General features: G+C 32.6%; 1 protein-coding gene across 4 annotated transcripts in view; it reads right to left on the reverse strand.

Annotated features, from left to right (window-relative positions):
• LOC145293695 (AP-1 complex-associated regulatory protein-like) overlaps window positions 1–24,676 on the reverse strand; it is a 296,359-nt gene that overhangs the window by 83,733 nt on the left and 187,950 nt on the right. For all 4 annotated transcript variants that reach the window (XR_013869748.1, XM_080140106.1, XM_080140105.1 and 1 more), the window contains exons 3-4: window positions 19,616–19,636; window positions 892–917 (exon numbers count right to left, since the gene is read on the reverse strand). Coding sequence is in view for 3 of the 4 variants with exons in the window: in XM_080140106.1 (XP_079996232.1) it covers window positions 892–917; window positions 19,616–19,636 (47 nt within the window). In the remaining variant the exon portion in view is untranslated. The remainder of the gene's footprint in view (window positions 1–891; window positions 918–19,615; window positions 19,637–24,676) is intronic.

Below are 24,676 nucleotides of genomic sequence, written 5' to 3' on the forward strand. Positions count from 1 at the left end.
AAGCTATTGTCACCAATAAAGCCAGGTATATAAAATAAACAGTCGATTCTTTGATATGACAGAGGCGCATACGAAATGTTTCTGTTTAGAACACAATTGAAGCATGTTTGACTTTTGTATTTTAAACTTTAATGCAAGCCATTATATATAAAAAAAAAATTTTTTTTATAAAATCAACAGTAGGGTCTCTAAACCCTGTGTATTGCTTTAATGCAAGTCAATATTTTTTTACTTTTGAAAATTATTATAAATTTCAAAATATTTGTTCAAATTCAAGAAAAATCAGGGAAATAAGGCACCTTTGTTATGCTCTTCCAGTGTTATACCAAATTTCACTTTTCCGCATTTCATAGCAATTTCAAAATTAAAACCTTATTGACCTGTAATAAAGCGATACACAGGGTTTACAGTGCAATGTAGACTACAATATATTTTGAACTTGGTCACTGGAAGAGGCACGCAAAGCTTTCTCCGGGTGCATTTCGCTGAATCTCCAAGTAGAGCAGGCAATCAATCGAATTGATAAAAAAATGGGCTATTTCATCGATTTTGATGACAATAAAAATTAGGAGTGTGAAACATTCGTTGATAATCATTCAATCCTGAGCAACGTCGAATCACCCTACCAATATATATATATATATATATATATATATATATATATATATATATATATATATATATTGTAGTAATAAAAAGGTGAATCTGCATAGCTTGTTCCAATGTTTTGTCTTAATTGGATTTAGTTTCTGTCTATTTGTTACACCTCTGTTCAGAAAAAGTTTTTAAAAAATCACATGCAAAAACTAACTCATTAAAGTTGTTAAACGGAACAAGAAAAAAAGATTTAAAAAGAAAAAAAAAAAAATGAAAAAATATTTGTTTACTTACTTATTCATTTCGTCTTGGACAACTTCCTGCAAGAAAAAAAAAGCCAGAAAATGACAAAATTTGTTTATTTCGATTGTGAAGAACATTTTTAGTTGATTCTTGCAGAGAACAAAAATGGTTACATATTTTTGGAAAATACACAAGGCACAAGTGTCTTCAATTCTTATATATTAAATCATGTCGGTTCTCCTTACACTGATACTTTAGCGACATGTTGACTGATGGTGGTGGTGGTGGTTGCGAACATGCTATCACTGCTCATTGTTTCAGAAAGGTTCAAGAAGCTCCTGCCAATTCATGTATCGTTTGTACCGCTCCTAACAAACTTTCCCAAACACGTGACGATCTTTCATCATCTCATTCACCTGAATTTCTAGCACATTTTGTCTTTAGAGACAACCTTTAAGTTTATTCATTGGAAAAGACGGGAAGACAACCTTTGAGGCTAAAATTAATTTCTCCTTACTTCAACTTGGAAATTAAGAAACTCAGATGGGCAGACGTTGGGGGCGACATTCACTTAGATTCTCTTTACATTATTGGATACACCTTGCTTGTTCTCCTTTCCACTGGTGCTATCAGATCAGGCTGTCTGAAAGTATTGGCTTCCTGAGACAAAAAGCACCTAACATTGATGCTTTTTTTTTTTTTACATTCCTTTTGCAAAACTTAATTATGTTCTGCAAAAACAAAACCCAATCTTTTCCCCCCTTTTTCCTTCTTTCCAATTTCCCATCTCTTTCTATCTCCCTCACTTCCTGATTCGTTTCCTAACTTAAAATGTACCAAACATTAATATTGATACCCTTTTCTCTCTCCCATTGCAAAACTCATTCATGTTCTGCAGGGCAGGGAAGAAAAATGATAAAATCCACTATAAAACAACCAAACCAAACACTACAAACTAGCGATTGAAGATACAAAGAGCTTGAAGAATAGAAAACCTTCTACCAAATAATTGGGTGCAACATCGAATACTATTTCGGCATCAAATAACCTGAAAAGGGTTGAGATGCTGCAAAACAACCAAACCCGCTTTCCAACTCTGAGTCGAAACTGTATTCTTCATCGAACACATGAAAACCTTTCTATCATCTAGTTCCATTTGCATTTCAAGCACATTTTGTCTAGGGGGCTAACTCTTGACTTCCTCATTTCTATCACATGACCTGCAGCTGAGTCTATTTCCATTTGCTGCCAGGTTATCCTAACATGTACTAATGTAACCTTTGCCAAAATTCATACTAGCGAACATAATCAATACTTACTGGCATAGCATCTGATTATATAACAGAAGGCTGAATTATGAGGGAAATGTTGAGAGGAATGTAACCTTTATTCAGTTTGTGTTTGCTCTGCCATCTTACATGGCAATGAGATATGAGCCTCAAATGCAATTTGCTTAAAAAAGAATGCCATGATCAGGTGAAAACGCAAACAAAAAATCCTTTCAACTGCGTTCAATCATATTGGCGGGATTTTGGATGCATTATGCATGTGACATCTCTGCGTGGTTTGGCCATGTACAGCATTTTACCTCCGGCATCAATTCCATAACACACATGGATATCTCAGCCACCAATGAGCATAGTTCACCAACGAATACCTAGATTTAGTGAGTGTAGCATGGCGGATATGAAACCCTTTGATTGGATGATACAGGCAGGAGGCATTCAATGCTGCCAAGACTAAGCTTGTTTCCTTCAATAATTACAAGAAACCTTCTCAACCACCAATAGCAATGGCCAAAGACATATTAACTGAAAGTACTTCTTTTATGATGGAATTCTCATTCTGCCAGCTATGATGGAATGAGAATAATCTACCCTTGGATTACACGGAAGATTCAGTTTTAAATTATGTACAGTTTCCCCGAGTATGACGAGACGCAGCTAAAGAAGGTCGGAGATTGCATCGGCTGAAGCGTTGTGAGAATAACGTGGAAGACAAGAACAGTAATCCAAATTAGCAATCCTCATTTCAACAAAATGCATTTTTTTTTTTAATATATTTTTACCAAATTATTTTTTTTAATAAAATTCCAAATCAGCAATCCTCATTTCAACAAAATGCATTTTTTAAAATATATTTTTACCAAATTATATTTTTTAAAATAAATTCCAAATTAGCAATCCTCATTTCAACAAAATGCATTTTTTAAATATATTTTTACCAAATTATTTTTTTTAATAAAATTCCAAATTAGCAATCCTCATTTCAACAAAATGCTTTTTTTTAATATATTTTTACCAAATTATTTTTTTTAATAAAATTCCAAATCAGCAATCCTCATTTCAACAAAATGCATTTTTTTAATATTTTTACCAAATTATTTTTTTTAATAAAATTCCAAATTAGCAATCCTCATTTCAACAAAATGCATTTTTTTTTATATATTTTTACCAAATTATTTTTTTTAATAAAATTCCAAATTAGCAATCCTCATTTCAACAAAATGCATTTTTTAAATATATTTTTACCAAATTATTTTTTTTAATAAAATTCCAAATTAGCAATCCTCATTTCAACAAAATGCTTTTTTTTAATATATTTTTACCAAATTATTTTTTTTAATAAAATTCCAAATTAGCAATCCTCATTTCAACAAAATGCTTTTTTTTAATATATTTTTACCAAATTATTTTTTTTAATAAAATTCCAAATTAGCAATCCTCATTTCAACAAAATGCATTTATTTTAATATATTTTTACCAAATTATTTTTTTTAATAAAATTCCAAATCAGCAATCCTCATTTCAACAAAATGCATTTTTTTAAATATATTTTTACCAAATTATTTTTTTTAAAATAAATTCCAAATTAGCAATCCTCATTTCAACAAAATGCATTTTTTAAATATATTTTTACCAAATTATTTTTTTTAATAAAATTCCAAATTAGCAATCCTCATTTCAACAAAATGCATTTTTTAAATATATTTTTACCAAATTATTTTTTTTAATAAAATTCCAAATTAGCAATCCTCATTTCAACAAAATGCATTTTTTTAATATATTTTTACCAAATTATTTTTTTTAATAAAATTCCAAATTAGCAATCCTCATTTCAACAAAATGCATTTTTTAAATATATTTTTACCAAATTATTTTTTTTAATAAAATTCCAAATTAGCAATCCTCATTTCAACAAAATGCTTTTTTTTAATATATTTTTACCAAATTATTTTTTTTAATAAAATTCCAAATTAGCAATCCTCATTTCAACAAAATGCATTTTTTTTATATATTTTTACCAAATTATTTTTTTTAATAAAATTCCAAATCAGCAATCCTCATTTCAACAAAATGAATTTTTTTAATATTTTTACCAAATTATTTTTTTTAATAAAATTCCAAATTATCAATCCTCATTTCAACAAAATGCATTTTTTTTATATATTTTTACCAAATTATTTTTTTTAATAAAATTCCAAATTAGCAATCCTCATTTCAACAAAATGCATTTTTTAAATATATTTTTACCAAATTATTTTTTTTAATAAAATTCCAAATTAGCAATCCTCATTTCAACAAAATGCATTTTTTAAATATATTTTTACCAAATTATTTTTTTAATAAAATTCCAAATCAGCAATCCTCATTTCAACAAAATGCATTTTTTTTAATATATTTTTACCAAATTATTTTTTTTAATAAAATTCCAAATCAGCAACCCTCATTTCAACAAAATGCATTTTTTAAAATATATTTTTACCAAATTATATTTTTTAATAAAATTCCAAATTAGCAATCCTCATTTCAACAAAATGCTTTTTATTAATATATTTTTACCAAATTATTTTTTTTAATAAAATTCCAAATTATCAATCCTCATTTCAACAAAATGTAGTTTTAAAAAAATATTTTTACCAAATTATTTTTTTTTAAGAAAATTTCAAAAGTTAAATGTAATTATTGCTATATCATTTTGTTATAAAATTATTGTTTTTTTTAACTTTTTTAAAATGAAAATAGCTCTAGACAAGGTGTGAAGCCACTTGCTGTTAAGATGCTAAAATTTATAAAATGATTGGATGTAAATAGTTTCATTCTATGTAAATAGTTTCATCTAAAAAAAACCTGAAACACACAAACGTCTTTATTATCTCATGAAAAGAAAATACTTGATGTTAATTTCTGCAGAGATGAGATTAGGAAACAAAATGTTGATGGGTGGAGATGAGGAGGGTAATTTTTTTTTTTTTTTTTGTAGAAATTCCATTTAAGTTTAGGCAGTTGTAGTAGGAAGACGTGTTTTTTTTTTTTTTTTTTTTTTTTTTACATAGGCATCACCACTTATCAAGGCCCAGAGGCCACTCGAGGATAAGGGTTAAAGAGTGTACAGTAGAAATTGGACGGTATAGTAACCGTTAGTAATGGAGATTTGGTAAATTTGTTAACTTATATGGAACGGCTAATCAAAAACTTGTTTACGTTAGACTTGAAGACAACCACATTGTAGTCAGCCAGAAAACAGAAAAAAAGGAGACGTGTTCTAATATGAAATCAGCAATTGGAGTTCAGTTGAGCAATTTCCACGGAAGCAGCAATAAAGTAGAAAAAGAGTAGCAATTTTGTCTTTTTTTGTGCAAAAGGATCACCCCCTCTTCCACGAGATTAGAGTTGATACAAAAGAACGTGTTACAAAGACGGCACATTATAGGAAAGAAACTATGTTCATGAAAATTCATCAACATTCTGATCCACATCTGGCATCAATTGAAATGAATGGCTCTCGTCTTCAGGAGGCCTCAAGTTTTGAAAAGCTTCTGAGCTGGACCATTACTTTTGATCTTAAATCGAACACGTACATCAAATCTGTTGCCAAGGCTGCTGGAAAAATGGTGGGATCTTTCTATCGATACTGTAGATATCTCACTGCTGATGCAATTCTCTATCTATAGAAGAGCCAGGTACGTCCAAGGATGGAATACTGTTGCCACATCTGGGCAGGAGCTGCTAGAAAGGACTTGTCCTGCCTTGATAGAGTTCAAAATAGACTTCATAGCCTCGTAGGAGATGTCCTTTTCTCTTCCCTGCAACCTCTATCTCACAGAAGAGATGTTGCGAGTTTGTCTCTGATGTATCGTTATTTTCATGGAAAGTGTTTGACTGAGCTTCAGTCTATAGTCCCCCTTCATCAAACTTTCACAAGGAACACTCGTCTAGCTGAAAATACTATCAATAATTCCCCCCACTCTTTATCTGTGCTTAAACCTAAACGTAGATTCCATGAACAGAGCTTCTTTCTTAGAACTGCACGCCTGTGGAATTGTCTTTCGTTTTCCGGCTGACTACAATATGGTTGTGTTCAAGTCTAACGTAAATAAGTTCTTGATGAGCCATTCCATATAAGTTAACAAATTTACTGAATTTTCATTACTAATGATTACTATATTGTCCAATTTCTACTGTACACTCTTTAACCCTTATCCTTGAGTGGCCTCTTAACCTCGAAAATGTGGTGATGCCTGTGTAAAAAAAAAAAAAAAAAGAAAAAAGATGCATCAATGAAGAAAAGAAAAATTCCTGCAATAGTAGTTGAAAGACAAATTTTTGTTAATGTCTTACAAGGACGAATAAGAAATTGGAGCTCAGTCGAGCAATTTGGATGGATATAACGGTGCTCTTCCAATTTGTGATGAGTAGAGTTTTTAGAGTTAGGATTGGGGTTAGAAAATATTCAGTAGATGTCATATTGGCTTTTCACGTACAATTTTAGATCGATTTGAAACAAGAAAAGAAAAGTTCCTGCCACACCCTAACACTAACCCGGGCTCCCCACCTGACAAAAAAAAATTATGTCAATCAAAATCTTTTCATATTTGATTACAAAAAATATGCCAAATAATCTTCCATTTTGTATTTGCTAATTATGAAAAATGTCTAAGATGATTAATTTGAGACATTCCTTCAATTAACGAATTTCGAGTGTATGTGTGTATACGTTTGTGTACTCATTATGAACGTTGAGTGTGTGTGTGTATACACATTATGAATGTGTAGAGTGTGTGTGTATTTTTGTATGTGTACTCATTATGAATATTGAGTGTGTATATATGTGTGTGTGTTTATTTATACACGTGTGTGTATGTATTCATTATGAAGAAGAATTTATTCATTCATTCAAGTGATGTCCTGTCTGGTTCAGGCATGGACAGCTATGACTCTCCCTCCATCTCTTTCCCTCAAGGCATTCATGAATTCATTGTTGCTCATCATTTACAACCCCATTTACGCTGTTTTCTCGAAAGTGTTTTGATGTAGTGCCACAGCTTTATTTGCATTTGTACAGACAGTAGGATGCAGTTTCTTTCTGTCTGAGCAGTACCCATACCGGGCGATTGAACTGACCATTGTATCTAAAGGAAGCTTCTGCCCAACACAAAAAAAATACGAAACCATGAACAGAATTATTCCCGATTGCTTCTGTGTATCAATCATCTATTTTCCATGACTTCCCATTACACTGATTGGGGGACTGAAGTGAGTTATTTACCTTGCCTAGGGGTTTTCCCACAGACTAGCGGACAGAAAGAGGTGCATAACTTTAATGCTATCTCACCACCCTATACAATGTCTAATATTCCCAAATGGTCACCCATCTGGTATTAGCCAGGCTCATCATTATTTAACTTCGGAGATCTGGTTGGAATCGGTGTGTCAACATGATTATGCAATATATCAAAGAAGAATTACAAAAAAAATTTAAAATGTGGAGTAAAAATGATAATTTTTAATCTGAAACATGGAATAGTTTTGAAGAATTACAAAACTATTCAAGTTTCAAATTAAAGATAAATTTTACTCCAAATCAATCTTCTAAATAAATATTTTTGTAATTCTTTGATATATTACATAATAGTTGACACACCGATTCATGCAATGAATTGTTTGATGTGCTTGCGGTGGAAAGAGGACAGTGGCTATCCAAAACAAACGATTGCAGACAGATATCCAGGACAACGAAGTGAGTCACATCCAGTTATGTAAATGATTTGAAAAGCTGTTCAGTTAAAGGGAATTATTTAAAGCTTTGAGAACTCTTCTAAAGAAGAAGACGCGTTTGTAGGTGACTTCCTCTCAAAATACTGCAGCTGCCTCTGCTGTCTATAGTGAACATTAGTTGATTCAGTGACACAATCCAGAGCTCTCCTGACAACAATTCGATTTTTCAGTCATTCTTATACTTATGTCCTCTACTGTTTTTAGTTTGTTATTTACTGTGATTTATATGCGAAAAACAAGAAAACTAAAAAGAGTCTGGGAGTGCTCTGATGCGAAATTTATGCTTTGTCTAATATTTGCAAAATTACATACCCCTTGGGTTATGGAATTTCTTAAAGGATTCCAGCACATAAACTAAGGTGTTTAACATGAAACAGGCTTCCTTTCTACATATTTCACCCTCACCTACCATTTCTTACTAGTGAATGTCATTATTCTATATTTTGTTTATTTAATTTTTTTTACAAGGTAGTCACCACTTATCAAGGCTCAGAAGCCACTCGGGGATAAGGGTTATTGCGTGTACAGTAATCAATGGGATAGTATCGTAGTAATCGTTAGTATTAGAGATTTGATAGAATGTCTTAAGGGGGCGGTTCATCAGGAATTTGTTTATGTTGGACTTGAAGACATCCAAGTTGTAGTCAGGTGGGAAACAAACAGACGGAAGAGAGTTCCACAGGCGTGCACTTCTGAGAAAGAAGCTTTGTTCATGGAATCTACGTTTTGATTTTGGCACAGATAAAGAATGGGGAAAATTTTTGACAGTAGTTTCAGCTAGACGGGTGTTTATTGTGAAAGATTGGCGAGGGGGGGCAGAGATTGGAGCTCAGACAAGCACTTGCCATGGAAGTAAAGATAAAATAAAGATAGGCTCGCAACGTCTCTCCTCTTCTATATTTTATCAATAGGCAATTCCATAACTATGGGCATGAAATTGCCGCATGCTATTATAATAGTATGATTGTATGTTTTAATCGCAGAAATCTAAAATTTTATGAACTTTTCGTACTTAAATAACTTACGCTTTGTCCTTTTATGTTACAGCAAAAAAAAAAAATGGCAAGGAACTACAAAGAAAGACTGCCAAGTGCAGCTCAGAAGACATGGAAAAAGCTATCAGTCTTGTTCGTGATGGAACAATAGGTTACAAGAAGGCTGCTAAGCTCTACAGCCTGAAATGGCAGACTGTCAGGAATCATGTTAAAACAAAAACGCTAAAAAAAAACAAAAAATAAAAAAAAACAACAGAAAACATTTTAAAAGTTTATCTTCTGCTATGAAGTAATGTTTGTGCAGTTTGTATGGAGAGAGCCTGACCTCATCTGAATGTCTGCAGCGATTTTAAAAAGATGAAGAGAAAGCAGCAAAAAAAGGGAGGACAGGATCTCAAGGGTCATGTCAGGGGAGAGGAAGAAAGAATACCGGTACGATAAGGTAAAAAGTAGTGATGGACAGCCAGGTGCTGACATCACAGAGCTACAAAGAAACAGCGATTACCCAGACAGTGATGGCGACTTTGAATGAGTTACTTCCAAAGCCAAAGAAAACATTTTAAAAATGTATCTGCTGCTATAAAGTAAAATTTGTGCAGTTTGTCTTTTGTAAAATACAACTAACAGTTGAACATTCTCTCTTTGTCTTTTTTTCTCTTTTATGGTCTCATGCATATACTATGATATTAAATAAATGCTCAGTTTACTGTTTGGCTTTCTTTCTATCTTAATATGTGATATTTTTCATATTATGCAATTGTCAAAGTGAGGGTATGGAATTATCCCATATTCACATGTATTCAATGATTTTTTTTCAAAGTGAAATTTTCCACTTTTCCGTTTGATTCGATTAGATCGTGATCTGTTGTATGAAAACTGAACTAACTGTATTTTTTAAAAATCTATATCAAGAGTTGATATGCCTTACCCAAGAATCAAAATTCAACAAATAGAAAGTATGGCATGAAATTGCCCCAGGTTACCCTGTATGGGGGAGGGTTTTTGTTTCAGTCAATGTGAAAAAAGTGGTTTTAAATGCAAAAGTCACTCATTTTCATAATTTAGGGGTTTTTTTTTTTTTATAAATTTTATTGATTTTCAATAAATGAATCTTGCATGTCAATAAAAATTATACCAGCTGTTAGAAGAACCCCATGGAGATCAACAGGGTAACATTTTAGTAGAACGCTAAGCCTAAAATATAACTTCAAAATTATTTGAGGACATTAGTACCCAATTATATATATATATATATTTTTTTTTTTTTTTTTTTTAATCCTTTGAGATGAGGTTTCATAAGTTATGTATTCATTTTTTTTTTGTGCAGACTTATTCTCATCTTCATAATTGTTGTTTCCCCACGTTTCGGCCAACTCATCCTCTGGCCTTTTTCAAGTGATTAACTGCAACAAGATAGAAACTTTGAGTCTTGTATCTCCAATAATTACTGCCTTCCATAGTTGTTGTTGCCTCTCCATGTTTTGGCCAACTAATCCTGTGGTCTGCTTTGGGTAGCACTGAACCGCTATCTCCAGAGAATGCTCACCTGGAACCACAGAGACTCAACGCATTTATCCACTGTGCCATGTGTATCTGCCTGTAGCACAGTGGATAGGTGTTGAGTCTGTACGGTTCCAGGTGAGCATTGTCTGAAGACAACAACTATGGAAGGCAGTAATTACTGGAGATACAGGTACAAGACCTAGCATTCCTATCCTGTTGTAGTTAATCGCCTGAAGAAGGCCAGAGGATAAGTTGGCCGAAACGTGGTGAAACACCAATAATTATGAAGATGAGAATAACAGTCTGCAAAAAAAAAAAATAAATAAATAAATTGAATACACATAGCATCCAATTATCGAATATCATAAAAAAAAAAAATGATTAAAAAAAAAACGAATTCCAAACCAAAATAACATGACATGAATTTATTTGATAATTTTAATCATGTTTGTTTCATTATTTTTTGGTGTTTTATTATAAACATTAAAAAAATTTTTTTTGTCATACGTGACAAAAAAAATGTCTGTAAATTTAAAAATGATAAAAAATGTCCGACTTTTTCAAATGTTTCATGCTACCCGCATAAAAAATATTTGTCTAGTGTGAATGAATTCGCTACATTTCACCATTTATGGGGTATGCCATTTAACACATTGTATGAAGGGCGCTCCAAAAGTAATGCCTCCTATTTTTTATTATTCCACTCGGATCAGGAGATTACAAATTGCATTGTTATATTAACTGTGTCTGTGGATAAGTCGAAATTTTTTTTTTTATCACGAAAGGATTTTAAAGTTTCTATGGTAAAAGTGTCTTTATACTGACTCTTTCAAATAAAATTATCATAAAGTATATATAACGTGTATCTACACATGACACCACTGGTCTTATATGTATATGTGATATATCATTCTCTTAACTGTATTGTTACCGTGTCGTCTAGTGTGTGTATAAACAGACATCCACATGTGTTGCTGATGTACATATATAATCTCTTCTCTTCACTGTATACTTCTGTTCTTCTGTGCATTTGTTTCACCAAACAGAAAAATAAACGTACCAGAGAGAGTTCTTTAACAAATCATTTCTGTGTGGCACAGACAAAGGGTAACATACCTTCTTCCACTGTTCCTTTTCTCTTTCTTGATGCTTGGCTTGAAGGTTGTGTAAAATGCTATGAATGTAGATACTTAACTCCATATTTTACATATAACTTTATTTTCACACTTCCCTCCGAGTTTGCAAACTTTTCACTTTTGTCTTCTACATCTTGCTATAAACATGTCCGGATTGCAAAAGACACATTTATTTTGAGCTAATATCTTCAGGGACTTGAATTGAACTCGTGTTTACATGTATATATCAAAATGCATTTTTTTAGTAGTGAATCTTCTTGTTAACTTTTTTTTTTTTACATAGAGTTCACCACTTATCAAGGCCCAATGGCCACTCGGGGATAAAGGTTATTGTGTGTACAGTAATCAAAGGGATAGTGTAACAATAATATTGGAGAACTGATAAGGTGTCATTACTTAGGGGGGGCGGTTCATCAAGAATTTGTTTGTGTTGGACTTGAAGACATCCAGGTTGAAGTTGGGAGGGAAACAGGCAAGCAGAACAGAGTTCCACAGGCGTGCACTTCTAAGAAAGAAGCTTGGTTCATGGAATCTACGTTTTGATTTAGACACAGATAAGGAGTGGGGAAAATTATTGACGGTGGTTTCAGCTAGTCGGGTGTTTTTTGAAAAAGAATGGAGTTCAGACGAGCACTTGCCATGGAAATAATGATAGAACAATGACAGGCTCGTTACGTCTCTTCTGTGGGAAAGAGATTGCAGGGTAGAGAAAAGGGCATCCCCCATCAAGCCACAAAGTCTATTTTGTACTCTGTCAAGGCAGGATAGGCTGTTTTTAGCAGCTCCTGCCCAGATGTGGCAGCAGTACTCCATCTTTGGACGTACTTGGCTCTTATATAGATAGAGAATTGCATCATTAATGAAATATCTTCTGGAGCGGTAGAAGGATCACCATTTTCCCAGCGACCTAACTGTAAATATTATTGTTTTGCTGAACTAAATTTTTAAAGTCTTCTTATAATAAATATTTTAACTGATTTTAAAATATTTGATTTGGAAAATCTGCTATTGTTTCAAATATTTATCTTCTAAGATTCTTTCTGCTATGGAAAATGTTTCAACAATACTGCACATAAGTTTGATCGTCCATCGATACCTGCAGTTTCATGGAAAAATTCAAGCTTGTAGGCCTCTAATATACAAAAATAACAATAGACACATTCCTCTTTAAAGAGAGTTAATCAAAAACCAATGATAGAAGTTTGATTTGTCAGCTTAAATGCTATTTGGGTCCGACTTGGAAAAATCAGCAAGATAACTTCGAATGGTAGATATGAATATGTTTTTGAAATGAAAAAACATTGTTGTGCATAATGGACACTGGAATATTGTCAAAAATTGTCTCCCTTTTCAGGTAAATTCGAACTTTAGAGATGCAACCAACATTCTGATAAGAAAATGTTCCAATCTCTGATTCTTTCTTGTGAGACATTCACAGCAAGAACTCGGCTTTCTTCCATAATTGTAAAGAACTTTCTTTTCTTCTTCTGTATGCCTAGAATCAGGCAGAATTTCCAGTAACAATTTCTTTCTAAAAACTTCTCATCCGAGGAACATTGTGCTATGGGATTGCTTCCATGCAGACTACAACATGGTCATCTTCACATCCAATGTGAAAAAATATGCCATAAATCATCCCTACAAGTATTCGAACTTGGTCCATTCTAACTAACAACCATTCCACCATATTAACTCATCCTTAAATGGGTTTTGGCCTTGATACATGGGGATCCATTATTATATAAAAAAACACTCAATTTTTTTTGATAACATTCTCTATCATCGAAAGAATGCCAAGTACATTCTTGAGTCCCACTTAAAAAATTGAACATTATAAAACGGTAAAAAAAAAAAAAAAAATGGTAAGTAGAGTAAAAAATTGATCTTAAGTTTACTTTTCTCATCCTTATAACTTGCTTCTTCTATTTTATTCCTTTAGTTCTCACATTCCATGAGCGATGTTTCTGATATAGACGGAAGAAATGCTGTTTTACATCTAGCGTTTATCATTGGCTGTTTTTTTTTTTTTACCTTGAAGTAGTATTTTTATTTTAGTTTCTTACATCAAGTGGCTTCATGTCTTGTTTAAGGTGACTTAGATTAAAACTAAGTAAATAAAAAAATAAATAAATAATAAATAAACATTGAAGACGAGCTATCTCTACAATACTATAGACCAGGAGCTCTATACTGATATAGGCCTCCATGCTATACATATAAACCACGCCCTCCATACCTCAGTTGTAAGGTCAGTGTTAGCAAAACACGAGAAAGCTTTTGTTTTTATATTCATTTTTTTTTTTTAATAAATTTTGTACCTTGAGACAAAGAAATGATGAATTTAAGATTAATTCACAAGCAAATATGGCCGCCACATCAAATAGGTTTTGTAAACAATTATCAATATCTGTTATCTATTGTTGTGTCAGCTGAGTTTATTTGTAATTTTCATATTTCGAGAAAGAAAAGGAGTCAGGGAAAAAGACAAAAAAGAGCAAGAGAGAGAGAAATAGTGAAAGGAAGAGAAAGTAAAAGACAGGGAGTAAAAGAGAGAGAGAGAAACAATGAAAGAGAGAAAAATAATGAAATAGAAATGAGAGAAAACAAGGGTACGAATGCATATACCCTCACTCCAGCTTTGAATTAAATAGTAGGGTAGACTGGACTGATAGCAACTAGTCTAAGAGAAGAAACAACTCTTAATTGACACTACGTACCCTAGCATTGTTTCTCGTTATCCTGGATTTCTCATTGCTGTTGAACTTGCTGATTTAGGAGATCAGCTTAGTGCTTGCGCAACCCTTGCTTCACTGTAGAATCCTCATACAGCCTTACATGGATATCCATTGTCACTAGAGATTAAAAGAAGGCCTTTACATATTTATCACACACACACGCACGCACACCCAACGCTATCAGTAAAAATGATTAGAAACAAATATGTAATCCTAATAGATTACGAAGACGTGTTAGTACTTGCGCAACCCTTGTTTCATTGTAGACTTCCCATGCATCCTTAAATTGGTATTCATTGGCGCTAGAGACTGAAGCGAGACCATAATCATAATTTGGATTAAACGCAATAATTTAAAAAAAATGAATGTAATAATAATTTGCTTAAAATTATATATACTAGCAAGCCCACCCGGCGTTGCTCGGGACTGTATAAGGCAATGATAGAAATTTGGAACATGCCTGTTATTCTTAGGATAGAGGAATTTTTGATGTCTATGTATCATTTGCCATCTTGAGCAAAGGAATATTTTACCTACCCTAGGACGGGTATTACACAACACATGTATGGAATAATTGTACCTTCATTGGATAGGAATTTTACAGCACGTATGTGGAAAAAAAATGCCTTACCTAGGGCGGGTTCAAAAATGTACAACACATATTTAAAATTATTTAAATAAGTTTATGTTGTGCTAAATTTTCGGTATGTCACAGGTAAGAGAGTGTTTTTTTTTTTACATCATAGTGCTATAGTGAAGAAGCACCGGATTTTTTTATATAAATGTTATACTACTCGAATATATTACATGATTTTCAATTTTGATAACTTATGTGCGTCACAAATAAGAATTTCTTTGTTTTTCATATGGGTACTTCACTGTATAACTACCTTATTTCCTGGGAAGGATACTGTAGAAGTACCATTTTTTCTTAGTTAAAAATGTAAAAACTCGATACTTTTAAGTAATTTTCTGTTGTGCTAAATTTTCTGTGCACCTAGAGTAGGAATTTGTTATTTCATCTATTGCTATAGTGAAGAAGCACCTTATTTCTCATTTAAAAGTCATGCTATTCGATTATATAACGTGGTTTTCAGTTTTAATGACTTTTATGCACGTCACAGGTAGGATTCGATTTGTTTTTCATATGAGTACTATACTACACAAGTACCTTATTTCTTGGGTAGGATAATGTACAAGTACCTTATTTTAATATACAGGATGACCCCCCCCCAAAAAAAAACGGGCCCCACCTATAATTAGGCCCCATTTCTTAGTGTTTTGTCCGAATGAAATGAAACTTTGGCCATAACTAGTTTATTATATTCAAAACATCACATCAAAACACTAGGGTCTTTGGCCTTTTTTTTTTTCCGTTCTACAGCATATGTTCTCGATGGCCTCCATTTAGCTTTTGTTTTTTTTTTTGGTCCCCCTGTATAAATGAAACTACTCAATGATTTTACATAATTTTCTGTTGTGCAAACTTTTCCGTATGTCAGAAGTGAGAGTTTATTTTTATAATAGAGTGCTATATTAAAGAAGCACCTTATTTCTTATATAAATGTCATACTACTCGAATATATTATATAATTCGAGGTTTGGAATACTTTTATGTATGCCACGGGTAAGATTTCCTTTGTTTTTCATATGGGTACTATACTGTACAAGTATCTTTTTTCTAATGTAAAAATGAAAAAACTCGATACGTTTATGTAATTTTCTGTTGTGTTACATTTTCTGTATGCCAGGGGTAAAAATTTGTTTTGTTATCTGGGTGCTATAGTGAAGAAGCACCTTATTTCTCATATGTAAGTCATACTACTCGAATATTAAAAGGTGATTTTCGGTTTTAATAACTTTCACGTATGTCACGTGTAAGATTTTCTTTGTTTTTCATGAGTACTATAATACACAAGTAGCTTATTACTTTGATAGAATTTCTTGTACACATAAATACATTAACAACTGATCATTGTATACGATTTTTGTAATATGACTATACAAATATATAAACATATATAATACATTAAATTTATAATGATCAGTTAATTAGTATAGGCCTTAATCCAATACATACAAATATATATGTATATACGTATACTAATCATTGATAATGATCGGTTAATTAGTTTAGGAGTGAATCCAATACATTTTTTTTTTTAAATATTTTTTATTACATTTTTACCTCAAACAAGGCATATTGCCACTTTGATGTAGGGGGGCTACTATCAAGGACCCAAGTTCCAGAGGTATTATGTAGGGAGTTTAGCAGCAAGATGTCTGTTCACATTACACTTGAACTTCTGCATGTCAGTACAGTTGGGGAAGCAGGAAACCGGAAGAGAATTCCAAAGTCCTGTAGTTCTGGGGAAGAAGTTATTAGAGTAAAAGGCTTTCTTACATCTAGGGATCTCAACTGTGTAGGGGTGGGACTTTGCTGCTTGTCGGGTTTGTCGGGGGTATTTTCGTCGAGGAGGTACAAGTGCTTGTAGTTCGTCAGAGCATCCACCATTAAAATACTTGTAAAACAGGCAGAGGGATGCAACATTTCGTCGGTGGGACAAGGGCTGAAATTTAGATGACAGTTGAGGACCTATTTGGCTACTCTCTTTTGAACCCTGTACAGGAGTGAGAGACAAGTAGCAGATGCACCAGCCCAAATATGGCAACAATACTCCATACATGGGCGAATGGTAGCCTTGGAGAGGTACAGGATACTTTCAGGCATAAGTAACTTTCTAGCACGATAGAGAGAGCCCACCTTCTTTGCAGCAGCCTTAGCAATGATCTCAATGTATCTATTCCAACTCATGTTCCCTGTGAACATTAAGCCAACGAGCTTGAATGAAGTGCTCTCAGGTAAAATATCTCTAGCCATAGCTATTGGTGGTTGGTAAGGTCTCGTGTAATTATTAAAGGAAACTAGCTTTGTCTTGGCAGCGTTGAACGTTACCATCCATTTTTTACTTCATTCCACTAGACTGAAGATCTTCCTCTAGGGTTTCGGCCATTACCTTAGATATGTGCTCATTAGTTTTCCCCACGTGCCTGCTATAGAGCGTGGTGTCGTCAGCAAATATACTCATCTCAGAGTCAATTTTATCAAGTCATTTATGAATATCAGAAATAATAAAGGTCCAAAGATCGATCCCTGAAGTACACCCGCATTTATATCAAAATTTTTGGACATATGGCCATCGAGGACAACCTGGATTCTTCTCTCATTTAAGAAGGATCTAATTATGCTAAGCATTCGTCCAGTAATACCATAGGATTTCATTTTCATAAGACCATCGTGCCATAGCCCGTCAAAAGCCTTACTGCTCTGCCCTGCCTTATCCAGTGCTTGGTATAAACGTTCAGAGATTACAGTTAGAATATCTGCAGTAGAACGGGCTTGCCTAAATCCATATTGGTGGTTTGACAGAAGTTTAGCAGCTGTAAGGTGGTGGACTAGAGCTTGATTAATTAAGGATTCACATATTTTGGTGAAAAGAGGGAGGAGGCTAATTGGGCGATAATTTAATGGGTCAGTTCTTTCGCTAGAGTTTTTGTAAACTGGTACCACAGAAGCAGTTTTCCAGCAGCCAGGAAAGCAAGATTCGTTAAGGCATTTGTTAAAGAGTTTAGAGAGAACAGGAGTAACCTCAGCAGAGCATTTTTTTTTAAGAGCACAGATCAGGTCCACATGCTTTTGAGGTGTCTAGGTTTTTTATATTATATACTTGGGAATCCATGATCTTCAGATCATCTAGCGTGGTTTCTGTCTGCAGAGGAAAATTAGGGAGGGAATGGCTTGCTGAGTCCAAGGTAGAGTTTGAGGCAAACTGACGGGCAGGCATTTTAGCTTTCTCAGTTGCTGTGCAAACAACCTCATGATTGTTCATTATTTACTACACTGTCGTAGATTTTCCAGAAATCATGCGTTCCTCATTGTTGTGCTTCAATGCGTTTCCTGGTGGTTTCAGTGTATTTACTCTTAGCTGTTGCTACTTCTTTCTTGCAATTATTTCTAGCTTCTATATATTTTTGTCTGTTTGTACAGGATTTATGCCGGATAAATCTACAGTATGCATGTTGCCTCTGAGCAATGGCAGCTGCGCATGTTAGAGTAAACCATTGGGGAGAGTGGGGCTTACTGTAGAACTTCCGTGTAGGAACATGTGCTTCAATTGCTGCTTTGAATCATTCAATAGTCTCATTTGCGCACTGTTCTGCTGGAAGAGAAAAGATATTTTCCCCATGGGGCGTAGCTCTGCACTCTTCATGAAGCACTTCTGTTCTATCCTATCTACCCATTTTACTCCTTTTTCAGATGTGTTACTTAGATCTACTTCATGTGTCCATTTAATACCCCCCCCTTTCCTCCTGAAATTCCCGTTTTAATTTGCGATTCAATGGTGGTTTCAGTATATTTACTCTTAGCTGTTGCCACTTCTTTCTTGCAATTATTTCTAGCTTCTATATACTTTTGTCTGTTTGTACAGGACTTATGCTGGATAAATCTACATATTGCCTCTAAGCAATGGCAGCTGCGCATGTAGAAGTAAACCATTGGGGAGAGTGGAGTTTACTATAGAACTTCCGTGTACAAATATATAAACATATACACATAATTAAAATTCATAATAATCGATTGATTAGTTTAGGAGTGATTCCAATATATAAAAATATATAAACATATTTTAAATTCATAATGATCTGTCAATTAGTTTAGGGGTGAATCCAAGAAATAGAAATATATAAACATATGCACATAATATTCTTAATGATCTGTTAATTAGTTTAGGAGTAGACCCAATACAAATGCAATTACTTGATCTATTTACGTGATTTTTGGAATGTAACAAATAAGCTGATATATCATATTTTGAATATGACTTTTTCGTTACGTAAATCAAAAACATTCTTCTGTATTTTTTTTAATAAAAGCCTTCTTGTGTATTTATTACGTAACATTTAAAAATTAAGAATATCAGAATGTAAAAAAAAAAAAGAAAAAAAGGAACTGATGGAGATCGAAACCGCAATACTTGCGCTATTAATCGGTCACGCAACATGTTCGTTGTGAAATATCTTATTACATATATTTCTCTTTTACTCGATGTACGCATGCACATAATGACGCCATTGTGCTACGCTCGTCAAGGTGTTATTGCTTTCAAGTTTGAACCCTTTAAAGTCCTTAGCAATTATTTTTATCGATTAAATACCCTTAATAAAATGCTGCACCAAAAATGCAATCTTTTGAGCTATTGCACATCATCTAACGATCATCGGTCTAGGAGGAGATACAATTTGAAAAATGGAGACAGACACACATAAAAATAATAAAATATACTTACATCATCCATCAAATTTTCAAACTGAAAAATAAAAAGGAATGAGAATTAATCGAAATATATTAAATATTTTCAAGGGATTTTTTTAAATTATTGTTCATCTGTTGAATTATTTTTTTAATTATTGTTCATCTGTTGAATTATTTTTTTAATTATTGTTCATCTGTTGAATTATTTTTTTTTAATTATTGTTCATCTGTTGAATTACCTCCTCTATAAAAAGAGGGGATGAGGTCCTAATATCCTTCACACAAAAAAAATCAAATGTTTGTAATTGAGTGCAAAAAACAAACAAACAAAAAAACACTAAAATCAAATCATAACTCGCGTCTTCTGACTTGCAACAAACATTTAAATCATAACTCAATCTATTCCTGTTATTTGGTTTAGAAACAAACAAACAAAAGAAATAAATAAGCACCACTTGTCAGCATTTACATGATAATGCAATCATTGTGTGCAGTGCTCAGGTACACTTCAGCAACTTATCAAACGTGCATAACGTCTAGTACATAAGGCATAATGCACGATTGTCAGGAAAATGAACAGTATATGAAGCATCATGATATTTATGTGCGCATTAGCGGAGATACCCGGCTTTGCCCAGGCAAAATACACTTAAATATATTTTAATTTGTCCAGATTTCATATTAAAGAGTCATAATTTCAAAAAAAAAAAAAAAAAAAAGGTATTTGGGTGCCATCAGCTAGAATCTGTAGAAACTGTAGCATTCAAAGCTGGTGATGTTACCACTGTACCAACATGACACGCATTTGAACTGATTAAAAATTAAAAATGAATGTACAAAATGATTTTTTCAATTTTGACCCATTTTCGACTCCTTTAAAAACTCTTTAAACCAGCTAAAGATCATAAAAGAATGGTCCATAAAAAATTCAATCATTTGAGGCCCCTTGCTTTGAAAAGTTTGAGTTTGAAAATATAGAAACAGACAGGCAGACAGACATAGTGAGTTTTATATATTAGATTAGTGATAGAGAGGGGGAAAATATCAGGTGTAGGTTTGGTGAATTTTACAAAGTATGAAATTTTAAAAAGATTCAGTCTCGGCAGCCAATGCTTCAGCAATTCTGAGCATGAAAAAAAGATTTCCAAAAGTCAAGAAAGCTTTTGAATTGTAAGTCATTTTAGTTTTAGAAGAGAAAACAAATATTGCAAACAAAATGGCTGTATCAATCCAGAGAAGCTTTGAAGCTTGCAGACGAAGATGAAGAGTGCCTTCTCATGTGAAGACGAAAAGTTATGTGCAAAAATTCTAAGAGATTCTATATATTTTATGGAGAAATTTTGCTTTCTGATTGGTAACAGAGCATGGTTCCATCTGATTGCTCAGTTCTTATCACCCAGGTTTATAAATAGAAGCTTCCAATTTTTTTCAACCATACCCTCACAGGCATACCAAAAATATTACATCTTTCGGAATTTGTCGGCACGTCTACATGGGTTAAACACATGGACATCAAAAAGTTGCTTCACGTGTTTGTTGATGATGATGATGATATGATTATTCATGTTGATGGTGATGATATGATTATTCATGTTGTTGATGGTGATGATGATATGATTATTAATTCATGTTGATGGTGATATGATTATTAATTCATGTTGATGATGGTGATGATATGATTATTAATTCATGTTGGTGATGGTGATGATATGATTATTAATTCATGTTGGTGATGGTGATATGATTATTAATTCATGTTGTTGATGGTGATGATGATATGATTATTAATTCATGTTGTTGATGGTGATGATGATATGATTATTAATTCATGTTGTTGATGGTGATGATGATATGATAATTCATGTTGTTGATGGTGATGATGATATGATTATTAATTCATGTTGGTGGTGGTGATGATGATATGATTATTAATGCATGTTGTTGATGGTGATGATGATATGATCATTAATTCATGTTGGTGGTGATGATGATATGATCATTAATTCATGTTGGTGGTGGTGGTGGTGATGATATGATTATTAATTCATGTTGTTGGTGATGATGAGATGGTTAATAATCTAGTATAGATGTTTAACAAGTCGTTAGACGCCCGAGTCTCAGCTTAAGGTGTTCAAAGCAAATGACTGATGATGGATATTCGCTTGATTGCATGTCTCCAAGCAATTTCCAGGCAATCAATGTTCTGAGGAAAATAAGGGTTCCAAACTGATGATGCAAATTCAAAATGTAATCACACCATAGTTGGATACAGTTTTAAATCGATGGCTGAAAAACAACTGGCAAAATTCTGTTTTAAACTTTATTGTAACAAAAAAAATTTTTTTTTTTAAACTAGGCCATGACAAACCAACTGACCGACTAAATGACAAACCAACATCAATTCTGAAATAAAATACACCCACATTTCATCTGCCTGCGGAGTGATGAAAATATGACTTCAAAGTGCAGTGATGGCCAAAGCCTCTCACAAAGATGCAATAAATAAAATTCTAGAAGAAATGAAAAACTAAAAAAAATTCTTCAGACTGTCCGACTCTTTGTGAAAAAATTCAAAGACCGAAAATAATTGGTTTGTCGTTGACTGAATAATAAATAATCTCTTACATTTCGAATAAATAATAGATTAGATTACATTCAGATTCAACTGAATCTCGTAGGTGTGAGATTATATATATATATATATAGGCAATTTAAAAACATCTTTATTGTATGTATTCATTAAAAGTAATATATATATATATATATATATATATATATATATATATATATATTATACTATTAAAATCTATATCTATGAAAGTGAGAATGTGAGTGTGTGTGCGGACACTTCACAACCTATATACTCAACAAAGTTTTGATCTACAGACATGTGGAAAACTTGTTAATCAGTTTCTATCCGGAAAAAAGGGCTGCTAAGGGGTAAAAATTAAAAAAATGGAAACTTGAGCGGGGGGGGGGGGCATTATCTGTTCGTCAACTGTTTCATAAATGGGTGCATGTGTAGCCATGAAACATGAGATTCTTTATGTTAATAAGTAGGTTTGAAAACACTTTGTAAAGAACGTGTCAAGCTGGTCTAATGGTTATTGTACTTGACTCACTGTCTTTAGTTTGTGATCTCAGTTTCAGTGTTTTTATTTTACTTACAAGAAATGAACTATTTAGAAAAACATAATACTTGCATGCACATGTCTCAATTTTTTTTTTGGGGGGGGGGTTCTTACGGATTTCAGTGTTATGTTAAATACCTATGTTTTTTTTATTTATAATAAATAAAAAATCTACATTAATTAAAATATATTTATATGTATTTTATGACCAGGCAACGCCGGGAGGCCTGTTAGTATGTGTGTATTTTTATATTATATATATATATATATATATATATATATTATATACACACACACACTAGGGGGAGGAGTTCCCAGCTTTGCCTAGTCAGAAAATACGCTTAACTATGATATTTTAATTTGTCCAGATTTTATATAAATTATTATAGAGTTGTGATTTCAAAAGTAAAAAAAAAGTATTTGGGTGCCATCAGCTAGAATCGAAATTGAAAGCAAAACTATAACATTCAAAGCTGGTGACGTTACCACTGTAACAACGTGACATGCATATGAACTGATTAAAAATAAACTAAAATGAATGTACAAAATGTATGACAATTTTTTAAATTTTGACCCATTTTAAAACTATTTTAACCGGCTAAAGACCCATAAAAGAAATGTCCATAAAAATTCCAATCATTTGAGGCCCCTGGTGCCACTCTGCGACTTGATAGAGTTTGAAAATATGGAGACAGACATAGTGAGTTTTATAAATTAGATATACATGCCTACATCAATATTACAGACTAGTGGTGGGCGCCCGGCTTTTCCGGGACGTAAAATACGCTTAAATATGATATTTTAATTTGTCCAGATTTCATATATATTATTATAGAGTCGGGATTTCAAAAGTAAAAAAAAAAAAAAAATGCATTTGTGTGCCATCAGCTAGAATTGAAACAAACTGTAGCATTCAAAGCTGGTGACGTTACCACTGTACCAACGTCAGTAGCTTTGAATGCTACACTTTGAAAATATAGAGACAGACATATCGCCTTTTATATATTGGATTGTTGATTTACCATTTCATAGATCAGATTTTGCCATGCAATTATATTTTCGATATCTTTCTATGTTAAATCAATTTTTCAAACATTAGAATTTTCAATTTTTATGCTAACTAGTAATCATATAGCAATTCTATAATTTTATTTTGGTAGTTATTTCCTCTGGAGAAAAAAAAAAAGCCTAATTTTTGAAAATTCATGGATTAAGGAAAAACTAGCTTATAGTGACATTCAGCCCCGTTCAATAATAGATTTTGAGAAAACAGTTTTCAAATAAAATATTTTATACTAGCAGGACCTGTGGAAATTTCACAGAAATGAGAAATATATTTAATCAAATATGTTTTGATTAAGCTAACATTTTTTGGATAAAGTAAAAACAAAATTTGGGATAGAAAAAAAAAAAAAAAAAAAAAAAAAAAAAACAAGTAGCAAATGTAACTTTATTAACATTTCCATGAAAATAATGGCCATTTTAAATATAGAATTGATCCAAACGAGATAAATTATTAAGTACAAATAAATAGTCAAATATAAAATATTGTGCTACATAGTTCAATACAAATAATAAAATCACATTGCAAGAGACAAGCTTTTACTTACTCCTTCAGTCCAGCATCTCTTAGCAGACAATGTTATTTTTTACCCTGTTTCTTTCGAATGTTTTTTTTTTTTTTTTTTTTTTTTTTTACATAATGTTTTATCGACTTTGGTGAAGAACTGCTGTACATCGAAATTATTACAAGTTCTTTACTTACAACAATGGTCATATATTTTTATCATGATATTCGCAAACGAGGCCACATTAAAGGGAAGTAACTTTCATATTCTTGTCCAGGGTTGCCAGATTGGCTTTTTAAAGCCAAATTTCATGAATTTTGGCCTTTTTTGAAGCAGTTTGGATATTATAGAGATTAGCACTTATAAGACCCTTGTTCTATTTTCAGCCTATGATAC

Source organism: Euprymna scolopes, chromosome 15 (genome assembly GCF_053919585.1).
Source record: "Euprymna scolopes isolate OS-2025 chromosome 15, ASM5391958v1, whole genome shotgun sequence".
Taxonomy (NCBI): domain Eukaryota; kingdom Metazoa; phylum Mollusca; class Cephalopoda; order Sepiida; family Sepiolidae; genus Euprymna; species Euprymna scolopes.